Source organism: Equus quagga, chromosome 19 (genome assembly GCF_021613505.1).
Source record: "Equus quagga isolate Etosha38 chromosome 19, UCLA_HA_Equagga_1.0, whole genome shotgun sequence".
Lineage (NCBI taxonomy): Eukaryota > Metazoa > Chordata > Mammalia > Perissodactyla > Equidae > Equus > Equus quagga.
In genome coordinates, this window is record NC_060285.1 from 6,001,996 (window position 1) to 6,015,472 (window position 13,477).

At 50.4% G+C, this 13,477-nt stretch overlaps 1 protein-coding gene across 2 annotated transcripts in view; it reads right to left on the reverse strand.

Annotated features, from left to right (window-relative positions):
- Window positions 1-129: 129 nt before the first annotated feature.
- The window catches only part of SAMM50 (SAMM50 sorting and assembly machinery component), a 45,274-nt gene continuing 31,926 nt past the window's right edge, over window positions 130-13,477 (reverse strand). Inside the window, exon 15 of one of the 2 annotated variants that reach the window (XM_046646328.1) lies at window positions 130-997. In XM_046646328.1, coding sequence (XP_046502284.1) covers window positions 934-997 — 64 coding nt within the window. In that variant the 3' untranslated portion in view covers window positions 130-933. Of the gene's footprint in view, window positions 998-10,590; window positions 10,790-13,477 lie in introns of those variants that run through there. The other variant, XM_046646329.1, reaches the window with a different exon arrangement.

The window sequence follows — 13,477 nt, forward strand, 5'->3', positions numbered from 1 at the left end:
ACCCATCCCTCCATCCATCCATCCACCCGTCCATTCATTCACGGATCAGGTGCTGCTTACACAGAGCTCACATTCGAGGGGACAGAAGATGAAAAACACACACACAATGACAATAATGGTAGGTTGTCATGTCCTCAGTGAAGAGCAGGCATGTGGATCTGAACCCACATTGGTGCTGATGACTCCCACACTGACATCTCTGATCCGTGACTAGCCTTTGGGCTCCAGATCACAAACCTCAGGTGCCAGCAAGCTGCACCCACAGCCCAGATTCAGCCTGCTGCCTGTTCTCTACTGTCTCAGAGCTAAGGACGGTTCTTACATTTTTTAATTGTTATAAAATATCAACGAAAGAATAATGTTTCCTGGCAACCTTTGTTCTTTTCACAAACTCTTGGCCACTATTGCAGATTTTAATATAGGAATAGTCATTCTCCTTGGGGAAATAAAAACATTTTTAAATGCTTGATCTTTCTTTAATTCTGCTACCAATTATTTGGAAATATTAACCCAGAAGATTTGCGAGAACTATGTTTTAAGTAGAAGCTTAAACTCTCTGGCAGGGCCCCTTAGAGACTCCTGGTGCTGACAAGCGCCACATGCGTTGCTGGATTTTAAACTTGGGCGCCTGTGCAGAACTTGGAACATTCTTTATCGTGAAGCCTTTTGTCTGTGTCTAGCTGCACCTTATTAATCTCAGAGGCATTATTCTTGTCCCCATGAAGCACTCAGCACTTGCAAGAGAATTGCTAACCTCAGCTCCTATCACTGCGGGCTTCCGGAATCATCCAGGCTCTGACAGACACTGGCAGCCCTGTCTGGGAGCTGTCAAATCTGGAGGCTACGTCGAGGAAGGAGGCACTTTTATTCCTGGCATTTGCCAATCTTCTCAGCTCTGTTTGCAGTTTCAATAGATTTTACTTGTTTTCCAGGTTATTTGTGAATTTCCATCTCAGAGTCCATGAAGAATGCAAGCCATAGATTTTCATGTATACGTCTTAGGATAAACATTAAGATCGGATCAGGCTTACATCACTAAAGAACACGCCTTTCCTATTTCATCCAAGTTTTTCTTTTGAAACAATATTTTTTATGAAACCTGCCTGACAAACACACCTCAGCCAGTGATGAAGGCCACCATCAACAGTGACCAGCCATGTTGGTAGCACGTGCCTGGTGGGATGTGACGAGAATGACACTTTCCCTCTGTGGCTTTCCTTCTAAAAACCTAGAACTCCACAAACATACTCATGTTTTCATGAGAAAAACATCAGACAAATTCCAGTTAATAACACTCTACAAAATGCCTGAGCAGTCATCCTCAAAGTTGTCACGGTCATCAAAACCAGGGAAAGTCTGAGAAACTGTCACAGCCAGGAGGAGCCTAAGCAGATAAGATGACTAAGTGAAATGTGGGGTCCTGGAGCAGAAAATGACATTAGGTAAAAACTAGGGAAATCTGAGTAAGTATAGACTTTAATTAATAACATATTAATATTGGTTCATTAATGGTAACAAATGTACCCAGGCTAATGGAAGATGTTAATAATCAGGGAAACTGGGTGTGGGATGTATGGGAACCGTCTGCAGTCTTCAAAAGCCTGTAAATCTAAAACTGAACAATGGAAAGTTTATTAAAAAAAATCATTGCTTTTTAAAGAGCTGTTGTATTTTTTCCACCTTTATTGCAAACTAAAGATTTGGGGTGTTTTCAAAACTCCTAGGAGGCCAGCTGGGGAGTCTGCTATGAGTAAGCAGCAGCGTCCGAAGAACATTTTCAAATCCATCATCTACTTTTAGAACCCTTGTGGATCAATAGTTCCTAATTTCCCTTAAAATTTCTTTCAGGGGCTTAACCCATTTGCCTGTTCGGGCTGAGTCAGGAGACAGAAGCAGTGTGAGCTCGCCAAGGGGACACTGAGGGGAGCCCAGCAGAGCCGGGCCCCGGGGAAGCTCAGACTGGGTCACCTCCACGACCTCCTGCAGCAAACGGTGGTCCCCGCGGCCGGCAGGGGGCGTTGGAGGAAGCCGACGCCTTTTCCCTTTTCTGTGCCGTGGGCTCTGCCACTCGGCGACTTCTGTGGCTGTCCACGGCAATCATTTGGTTCGCTGTTTTCTTGGTTACTCCAGCCCAGAAAAGGGGGAACTTATTTACTTATTTTCTCTGACAAGAGAATGAAATGCTCAAGAGATAAGTCCCTTTCCAGACCCCCAGGGCCGGGAAGGACCGTGTATCCATAGGGGTTTCCAGAGAGACAGAAGCAACAGGGGAGATAGATAGACAGATAGATAGATGATAGACAGATAGATAGATGATAGATAGATAGATGATAGATAGATAGATGATAGATAGGTAGATGGTAGATAGATAGATAGATAGATAGATGGTAGATAGACAGATAGATGAGAGATAGATGATAGAGAGATGATAGATAGATAGATAGATAGATAGATAGATAGATAGATGATAGACAGATAGATGATAGATAGATAGATAGATGATAGATGAGAGATAGATGAGAGATAGATAATAGATAGATGATAGATAGATATAGATAGATAGATAGATGATACATAGATACGTAGATACATAGAGACAGACAGACTCCTATGTGTGGGCACCACCCAATCAGCCGAGGACCTGAACAGAACAAAAGGCAGAGAAGCGGGAATTTGTCCCTTTTCCCCGCCTCACTGCTGGAGCGGGGACGTCTCACCGTCTCCTGCCCCCCAGCTGGGACTCACACCATCGTCCCCCCCGGTTTTCAGGCCTTTGGATTTGAACTGAATTTACACCACCAGCTTTCCTGAGTCTCTGGCTTGCAGATGGTGGATCGTGGGCCTTCTGAGCCTCCATGATCGAGTGAGACAATTCCTTATAATAAATCTCCTTTTATGTACATATATCTCCTATTGATTGTTTCTTTTGTCGACGAAAATAATCCATATCCAATCTATAAATGAAAATTTGGGTGAGTTTATTCTGAGCTTAAATCTGAGGATTATAACCCGGGAGAGTCTTTCCACAAAGGAAGAGAGCACTCCAAAGTGGGGGTATAAGGGTGGTTATATACCCTCAAAGAGGATGTTTCACATAGGATTGAAATGTCCCTTTTACAATAGTCGCGAGACTGCTCTGTCAGCACAGCGATTGATGGAAATAGCAGGTAGGTCTTCTGTCTCTGTGAACACAGCAGGGTGGCAGTCTGTTGTCTCTAGCTGGGTGGTCACAGGTGAGCTGGGAGGTGAGTGCAGCAATCAGTTCCTAGCCTAAGGAAAAATGCTCATCCCTAAGGAAATACTAATGTGGGGGGAAGTTGCACCTTTATCTCAAGGGCCTTTGTTCTGGCCATAGGAAATGTCTAAGCAGATATGCAATGCGTGCTCAATAGCCACAGTCAGGCCCTTTTGAAAAAAAAAAGTCAGGCCGAATTAGGTTTGTACCAAATGGCTTCCTCATATACTCCAATATATCCTATTGCTTGCCATTTTTATTTGTCACTTTGGAACCCTGACCTTCTTTCAGTTCCTAGAAAAAGCCCAGCTACTTTCCACCTGAGGCCCTGCTCCCTCTTCCTAGAATGCTGTTCCCTTCACCTCCTCACCTGCTGGCTTACTCTTACGTATTCTTCAGATCTCGGCCTAAGTGTCCCTTCTTCAGAAGCCTTTTCTGACACCCAGACAAGGATCAACATGTTCCCCCAGCACCTCACTGGGCCTCTGAAACCCGCTGGAGAGCCAGCCGGGGCTTCCCCCAGGAGGTGACAATGGGGCTGAGGAGGAGCTGGCTCTGAAGGCGCAGAAGGCATGCCCTGCAGAAGCGCAGCCTGGCAGCTCAAGGTCACTCGGAATGACTGGTGGTGTCAATGAAAGGGGGCGTCTGGGGTGAGGCAGGGGATGAGGTAAGGAATGAGCAGACACCAGATGCTGAGGGGCCCCTGGGGACAGAGGGAGGGAAGACCCCACTCTGAGATTTGGGAGCAGGCCCTGCCCCGCACCGAGTGCCCAGCACGAGTGTGGGGCGAATGAGTAAATGAACAAAGGAAGCGAGAATTCCAGGCCGGCTCTGCCTCCGAAGCACGTCTCTTCCCCTCCAGGCAGTTTCCTCTCCCCGCGCCGGGAAGAGCCGGGAGGAGGCCGTGTTCAGAAAGACGGAAACGAGGAGGCTGCTGCCACGGGTTCCTCTCAGTGCTGAGTTCATTTGTCAGGATGGAAGTTTAGCATGAATCATATTTAACCTCTACCGGCTATGGAGCGTCTCAGGAAATTCCATCCCATTTATTTCAACGCTTCCTCCCGGGGAGGGCAGCATGTCAGTGTCACCCCTCCATGTTCAATGTCAAGGCCACACCACAGTCTATTATGTTCTAATATTTCTCGCAGGAGCTCTGCCCACTTAGTATTTCAGGGAAATTACGTTTAGATGAGCGGTAATTTCTGGATATGAAATAAGATCGAAGCAATTGTATTTGGGTCTCTGACTCAATCTCAGGAGGTCACCTTCCATTTCGAGGTGATGGATGGGCCCGGGCTTGCTATTATCTCACCCAGGCGAAGTCAGAGGATTTTAATTGACCAGCACATCTATCGAGTGATAAATGTAGGAAATGCTTCCTCCATTAGAAACTGATTGATGGAGGAGGAGAAAAGAAACGAGGAGAGAGGCTGTAATTTTCGCAGTTGGTCCAAATTCAGAACATGTGCTTTTCAAAAATGATTACTATTTATTTTCTGAGCAAGATAATGCTGAATCTCCCGTTCTTTGTTCTTGAAAGTTATCTAATGATTTGGCAAAGGAGTCCAGTAATTTACTTGTCAGGAAAACGCCACGTAAAAAGTCACAACTCAGGCGTGGGGACAAGATGTGACCGTTGGCCCCACTCTGGCAAAGCACTGGTCATTCTTAAAATTAACAAGACGGCTGGTTTGACCCCGTGAGGCAGTGTTGAGAAGCCTCCCACACGTCAAGTCTCAAACGGAAATGGAAATCGGTGTGAATGTGGAATGTGCCTCCGTTTCATTCAAATGTACACCTGTCTTTTCTCTCCCCAGCACTCCCAGGTGACACAATGCAGGAGACCCAGGCTCCTCCCCTGCAGACACCATCCCCTAGGCCATATTTACTGTCCACGGCAGAGCCCACCCGGCCTGTGCAGACTGTGCGCCTGCCCCCACCCGGCCCCCACCCAGCTACCGCTGTCAGCGCCTACTGTGGGCCAGGTCCTTTCCATACACTTTCTGCTACACCCAGGTCCCACCAGCCCCATTTCACAGAAGAGAAATCTGAGGGCAGGGAGGTGAATATGATTTATATCTGATAACAAAAGGAGGGTTTTTAATTCCCGGCTTGTCCCTCAGCAAAGACAGAGTCCGTCCTCGTTCAGGTCCACACGCAGCGTCGCCTGTCACTGGCTCTCTCGCAATTACTCCAGTGCAGATGTCAGAATACTATCTAGGCGGACCCACAGCCTGAGAGAATCTGCTTAGCGTGATGACAGATCAGTGGTTCTCAAAGTGTGGTCCATGGGCCAGGGTCCCTGACTCTTTCAGGGGGTCTGCAAGGTCAAAACAGTTTTTATACTACTACTACGACATTACTGAGTGACTTAGCTAGGGGAGTGACATCTGTACTCAGGAAGCAAATGTGACGGTGGGTGAACGTGTTGGTGCCCAAGCACGGAGTGGGCAGAGCAGCACACTGTCCTGGTGGTCACCGTGTCCTTCACCACCTTGCACGCCATGCACCATGCACACCCTGCATCTAAAAGGATGACGCCGGGCTCGTTGAAGGACGTCCCCAGGGAAGCAGAAACGATCAATGTCACCACATCTCAGGCCTTTGAACATCTGCATGGTGACGGTGGAAGCAAGCCGGCACTTCTGCTGCCCACAGAGGTGCATCTGTCTCAAAGCAAAGTGCGGTGTAGCTGAGCTCCCGGCGGAACCCACCGCTCTTTCCACGGAGCATCAATCATCTTTACTTGAAGGAACGACCGACAAACTGTGGGTATTCAGACTTGAGTGTCTGGTAGACGTTTCCTTGAAAATGAAGGAGGGAGCTTCAAGGAAGCAACTGACAGAATTTGCTGCCAATGATAAAATGTGAGCTTTCAAGTGAAAACTGGAATTTGGGGAAACTTGTATCTGCCACCGTGAGGTTGGCGGCCTCCCAATACTTACACATTTTCTGTTGAGCTCAGTGGTGAGACGAATGAGTGTGACCTTTTATATTTTGCATAATCATGACGTGTGCCAGCATTTGGAAGATTTGAATACCTCGGTGACCCAGCATTTCCCAAATGACCAATGTGTGATGTTGCAAACCCAGCTGGGTGAAAGATGCAGTCAGGGGGCCAGATGGACCAGCGGACTCAGTTTAACAGCGTAAAAAAGCCATTGACAGGGTTTCAGATTCCAAACTGCCTAACATTTAAAACACCATGACTCATTGAGTTTTGGTGAAGTATCAAAGAATATTCAGTTATCTAAAAAGGTTACTGAAATACTCTCCTCTTTTCCTAATACACATCGATGTGACGATGGATTTTCTTCATGTCCTTTAAACAACTTCAACTGCAACAAACTGAAAGCAGATGTTAGAACCCACCTGTTGTGGTTTTTTTTTTTTTTGGTGTGTGTGAGGAAGATTGGCCCTGAGCTAACATCTGTTGCCAATCTTCCTCTTTTTGCTCAACAAAAGATTGTTGCTGAGCTAACATCTGTGCCAGTCTCCCTCTATTGTATGAGGGATGCTGCCACAGTGAGGCGTGACGAGTGGCGCCAGGTCCACGCCCGGGATCCAAACCTGCAAACCCCAGGCCACCGAAGCAGAGCGTGTGAACTTAACCACTACACCACCGGGCCGGCCCCAGAATCCACCTGTTTTTGAAGATAGGTGTTAAAGAGATTTGCAAAATTATAAAACAATTCTGCTCTTTTCACTAAATTTTTTTTTTTGGAAATAGATTTTTCAAAAAATGTTACTTACATTACCAAGTAATGAGTTTGTTGTTTTTAAATGAATTAGCATTTTTTTACATTCTTAGTTTTAATTTCACTATGATAAGTGATTAGTATCAACTCAGAGCTCTCTGGAGATCCTGGCTAATTTCTGACAGTGCTGGGGGGTCCCGGGACCAACAGCAGATTGAGAACGGCTGGTATATATAATCGTCTGATGAAATCAGTAACAAAATTAAAAAGGAGGCAAAAAAATTTATATTTAGTTATTGTTCTTGGAGTTCAAATGTTGGAGGCGGTAAACAAGCTTTAAAAAGCCTCCTAGTAAGAGGTCATGTTGTGGAGATCACTGACTGCGTGAACATTTTGCGAACAGGCTCCGCTGGATTGAGAGCATGCTTGTGGAGAGAGCACCATACCTGGTTCAGAGGCTGCTGCACTTAGTGACGGGGCGGGGATTCCAGTCCGGGCTGGACCACAAACAAGAACCTACAGCGACTCCTTGACCCTAACGTTCAAAAACAAGCAAACCGATCTACGGTGTCAGACCAGCCAGTGTTTACCTGGGGGACAGAAAGCCCCCGAAGACCCAGAGGCAGCATCCACCACGACTGTGGAAGCATCGCTGACAGGTGCTGAGCCAGATGCCCTCCTCTGACAGAAGACACACTGGGCCCAGAGGAGAGAAGTGAGTGGCTTTTGTAAACAGCCCACAGGCCCAGAGCCGGGCTCCTGACCCAGGAGCCCACCTTCCAACAGCTGTCACCCCCAAAACTCGCCTCCTCCTCGCACACGTTCAGATGCTTCCACTTCAGCTCAGCCACAGGCAGGAATAATGTAGATGAGTGAGAGACACGAGCCAGAGAGGCCCCTACGTGCCAGCGGGTATAGACTCTGGCTTAAAGGAACACTGCCTCCCAGCTCCAGCCCTCTGCTGTGGGTAGGAACGGAGACTTCTGTTGTCAGACCCAACTGTTTAAGAGAAGATAGAAATCTGAGAATTTTGAGTACAGCTGCCTGATTTTAAACATTTCATTTTACTTAAAACGCAATTCTCCCGTTTTTGTTCTCTAGACTAAGGAAACCTCTCCTCTTTGGTGATCTTTAAACATGATGCATTTGAGTACATCTAATTGTCCTAAAGATAAGTTTATTTGATCTTAAACAAAAGCAAATCCATGAATTAAGGCGAATTCTTAGCCTAAGGACCTGCAGGGTATGGGGAGGCGGTCAAAGAGAAGGGACTTCATGGAAGTCAGGCTAAGGGGAAAAGTGGCCTGACAAGCCTGGTGGCACATCTTCACCGTTGTGGCCTCCTTGACTGTCCTTTGTTCCAGTAACTGTAGCATTTGGCAGAACAGCCTGTCCCCGGCTGGATCATGAGACTTGCAGACAGCAGCGGGCACACACGTGGCTGGTGGCACTGCTCGCTGAGTAAAAGGTCACAGTGTGTGTACAGAGATCACCACAAGTTCACGATCACGGAGGACACGCTCCATCACAGTGGGTTCTTCTCCCACAAGCATCGTGAAAATTAGGTCCACTGACGTTAGTCCCCCTGTTAGAAACAGAAGACGACTGACGCGGCAGGGTTCCAGCAAGGCAAACAGCAGAATTCTCCAACAGAAAAAGGAAGCTGGCTTCGTGGCCCGTTCATTGCAGAGTGGAATAAAAGGTTAATTACACAAATACCAAACTCTGTTCCAGTCCCGAACGCTCAGGTATTTAGAGGAAAATGGGAGAGGAATTAAGATGCAGACTCACTGAGGCACGCTGGTGCTTTTGCGGAGGAATTTGTTGTGCCTTTCACGTTTGCTTTCTATCACATCCGACGCCCTAAAGAGCCGCTATGAGAAACTGCCTCCCACGGGGAACACGCCTGGCTTCCGGTCTTTCACGGAAAGCACTTTGCGAAGGGCTTCTGGCTTTGCACTCCAGGCTGCCTGCTTAGCAGCACCTGAGCTCCAGCGGGATGCTCCTTTCACCCAGCGCCTCCGCTGTTTGCACTTCACCTCGAGGAGGAGCAGGCCCGAGTGCGCAGGTGAATGGACCGTGTCCACGCTGTGCACAGCTGGAGCGGGGCTGTCAGTAAGGAGCACGCGCCGTGACCCGGCCGACCTGGCCTCGCTGGATCAGACACTGACCTTTGGAAAACGACTTCCTTGGGTTCTCCGTGGACGTACCAGATGAATTCTGAAAGGTCGCGGCGGCTGAAGGTTTGTGTCATTCGGATTTTATGGTCTTAACTTACATTCTGAACACAACAGTTCTGCAACTTGGGTCTATTTTGCCAAAGGCATAAATGTGAAACTGTAAACAATAAGACAATCCAAGGGAAAAAGGTATATTTTCCCATCTTCCCAACTGTTAAGAAAGGTAGAACTGTGTCTTCTGACATACTCTCCGTCAAATCCCAGTAGCTCACGCAGGCAATGAGGGGGAGACGGTCCTTGGGGGCCTGAGAGCTTGGCCCCAGGACGACGTGGGTCCTTGGACTCAAGCCCCCCTGAAACCCCAAGCTTACTTGGCAAAGACACAAACAACAGGTTAGGGGAGGGCTGAAAGTGATGGGGCCGCAGCCCCAGCTCGGAGAGGGGAAAAAGTCCAATGGGAACGCATTCCAGCTAAAGCCTAGGGGGCGTCCTCTGCAACCCTGGACATTTTTATACGGCGCTGTTTTTTGAAGAATTCAAAGGAAGTTTTTCCACATGTAACTAATTAAGCATATCCTGAAAACACTACTTTGAGAGATACTAGGTGTGTTAGACAGAAAACGGCCCCCAGAGACGTCCACGTGCTCATTCCTGGACGCCGTGAAATGTTATGTAACACAAGGGGAACTCAGGTTGCACACAGAATCGAGGCTGCTGACCAGCTGATCTTAAAATAAGGAGCTGAGCTGGACTGTCCGGGACGCCCAGTGTAATCCCCAGGGCCCGTGAAAGGGCACAGAAAGGCAAAGCCTGAGGGAGATGGAAGGTGCTGCACTGCCAGCTTTGAAAAGACAGGACGGGGCCATCAGCCAAGGAATGTAGGCACCCCAAAAGCTGAAAGGCAAGGAAACAGATTCTCCCCACGAGCCATCCCTGCTGACACCCTCATTTCCGCCAGTGAGACCCATTTGGGCTTCTGACCTCAGGCCGCAAGATGGTCTTTCTGTGTGGTTTTAAGCCCCTAGGTTCATGGTAATTTGCTGGAGCAGCAACGGGAACCTAGCCACTCATCTTGCTAACCTGCTATTACTCTCTAGAGAGCACACCTGCCCTCTCTGCCTCAGTGTCCCTATTGGCACACACGCATTTTAGTGACGCACACCTGGTGCCGTGGCTGCAGCCCCGCCCACACGGTCTCCCTCAGCGCATGGAGCCGGAGCGCACACGCCCTCTACCAGCAGGCCGGGGCTTCCTCTGGGCCTCTGCGGAATATTCCGGTACAGGGGAACCAAACACTGAGACTCGAGCCTGGGATGAACAGGCATCTGGGGACTGTCCGACAGTAACTTCCACCTGGGCAGGGACACGTGACAGAACTCACAGCGACTTCACCTGTCTCACCCCACGTGGTCCTCAGGGAGAGCCAGCGTGGGACACTCGGCTGGGGAAAGCAAATCATATCCACGCTGCACCTGAGTCCTTGCCTTTAAAATTTATTGACACGGAGGCACACAGACTCAAAGAATCACCCAAACGTGTTCGTTTGGAGAGAAAGTATGTGGCACCGAGTGACTCGCTGCGGCTCAGGGCCAGAGCTCCCCCCGGGGGGCTGCAGGACGCTCCGCAGCAGCTACAGGAAGCGGATCCCAGCTCCAAACTGGACACCATCACATATCCTAAAAAGAGGGAACAAAGGTCAGGAAGTCCACCCTGTGGCCTCAGCTCGCCCGGCCGCCTCCACGAGGCCATCAGTGCGCAGCCCTGCCTCAGCAGAAGCCCCACCAGCACTCGCGCTCTCCCAAGGGGACCGGCCAGTCACAGCCCGGTGCTCCTCCTGTCCTCCTGTCCGCCCATCTCACCTGCCGGCCCCTGCTGCTTCCTCCTCTCCTGGTCTAAGCAGCAGCCTTGGGAGGACGGGAAAAGGGGAGGAAACGGAGACACAAATGCTCTTTGTTGCTCCCTCCTCACCTCCTTTATGCTCTCCCTATCCTGACCCAAGTGGCAAAAAGAGAAAAGAAGGACCTGGGAGAGACATGTGTATGAACAATAAAACCTCTGGGGGCGAAAAAGCTGTGTTTATTTCTAAGGCTACCAGGCCAGAGGAAAGCTGCGAGGCACCTTCTGTGTGGAGCTGAGTGGCGATGAGAGGTGTCCTGGCTGAACACAACAGAAATGGCTGTGGAGGAGCAGCTGGCAAAGCACAGCAAGCAGGGAGGACGGGGAGGAGGGGGCGGGATGGGGAGGAGCAGGATGGGGAGGAGGGGGCGGGATGGGAGGGAGGAGGGAGCGGGGAGGATGCGGAGGGCAGAGAAGACACGGAACACAGGGCAGGGAGGACAGAGAGGACGAGGAAGGACGGCAGAACTGGGGGCTGGCCCAGGCCCTCGAAGGTCCCAGGGATTTCTGACGACAGCAGAAACCACCGCCCTAGCGGAGTCGACCCTGACTGCCCCTGAGAACCTGCCCCAGACCCAGGAAAGGGAGGACGCAGAGGTCACGTTGGTTGTGACCCCTGCCACAAGCAGACATTTCACAGCTGTTATTCTGAATGCTGTTGATAACCTGCAAACAGACCACCGAGCCCACTTTCCGATGAGCATGAAGGATGAGGGGTGAGGAGATGGCTATGGTCACAGCAGGAGGAGCAGAGCAGGACCCTGGACCCGGAGCAGGGCACGCACAGGCCTCGCTGCCCCAGCTGCCGTGGAGGGCGTGCAGCTTTGGGGCTCCCTGTTTCCATGCCTCCGGCGATGCCCAGAGTAAGAGTCCCTGGGCCACGGCCCAGCACCTGCATTTCAGAGATTCCACAGCCATGCTTGTGTGCAGCAGGCTGAGAACCACCCAAGGTGTGGAGGACGGACTCCCCACGCTGGCCCGAGGCAACAGTGCCCACTGGAAGCCAAGCTCAGGAGCCAGACCGGCGCTGTACATGGCACAGAGGGGCCTGGCCGGGACCTAAACGCCAGGAAGCATAAGCTTCCAGGGAAGATGACATTCGGCATCCAAACAGCTGCTGACACTTGTGGAACACAGTGTTTCTGCAAGTTGTGGAAAACTTCTAGAAAAACTGGACAAGAATGGCTCCTTCATGCAGAAGAAAGTTGATGTTTCTGTTGTCATAACACCTGTGCCCTCGCCCCATCTGAGGAATTGTGAGGAATGAAGGTTTTCTTTTCAACATGACTGCGGGCGAGGGAACAAAATATCTGATCTCTTCAGAGCCACGATCGATCAGCGCCACTGCTGCTGCCGACCTTCTGCAGGGTGAAGGGTGCTCGGGAGCCAACAGCCGCAGCAGAAGTCACCTGACCAGAAGGGACAGCTGCAGTCCCTTTGTGACCTACAGAAACCACACCAACATCCTCAAAAGGCAAAGATCTACCATGCAAACTGTGACTGCGTTTGTACAGCCTCGTTCTGCTCGGACCTAAACGACTTGTTTTTTCATTTTACACTATCAGGTCCATGAAAGTGGTCCCTGCTGGCATCTGCTATTTCGGAAAATGTCTGAAAATCAGCTACAAGGTAACAAGTCAGTCAAGCCCCTGGCTGACTTCAGAACCAGCAGGCATGCCAAGACAGGCTCATTTACTGCAACTGGACACAGACTAAACAGCTTCACAGGCACAGGTCTATGTGCTGAGACCAGACAAACGCGTCACAGAAAAAACACCCACTGCAAAGACTCAGAACGGCGTTGCAGAGCGACTCAATGCCAGGTGCACCAAGACGGCCTTGGCAACATGCCCATCTTTCAGCTGTGTGTCCACCGTGTCTGTATCCTTGTTACTCGACTCAGGAGGCACCTCAGAAAAAGGTCCCATATGTCTCTGCCTCCCCTCCCACCATCAGGGTCTCGGTGCAGCCTGGCCGCGTGCACTCCAGGGCCATCCCAGAGGCCGCCCTGCCTGCTCTCCACCTGCCTCCAGCCTGGCAGCACCAGGCCCACCATGGGGCTCTTGAGGAAGGTCACACGGGGCGAGGCACCCTCCTGTGCTGAGCCCTCAGTGCCCGTGCACAGTTCCCCTCGTCAGGAGGGAGGCGTCCTCCACAGGCTCCCACTCCTTCACCCGCAATCACTCGGGAACGCCAGGCGCTGGTCTTGGCACGGGGAATTCAGCAGTGAACAACCAGATGAGAGCCAGAACCCAAAGTCCTGGGCACGTACCCGAAGGGAAAAGGCCAGAGATGAGAGGGCAAAAGGAGTGAGCAGCACTCCAGCCCTCCAGCTGGCCCTCCGGCCTTCCCCGCCCCTCACTGCTGCCTCTGCAGAGTGATGGATCCTGGCGCCCACTGGCATTTCATGCTCCCAGCCCTTGACTCCAGCTCTTCTGTAGCCTGGAGTGCTCTCCCCTGCAAGTCCC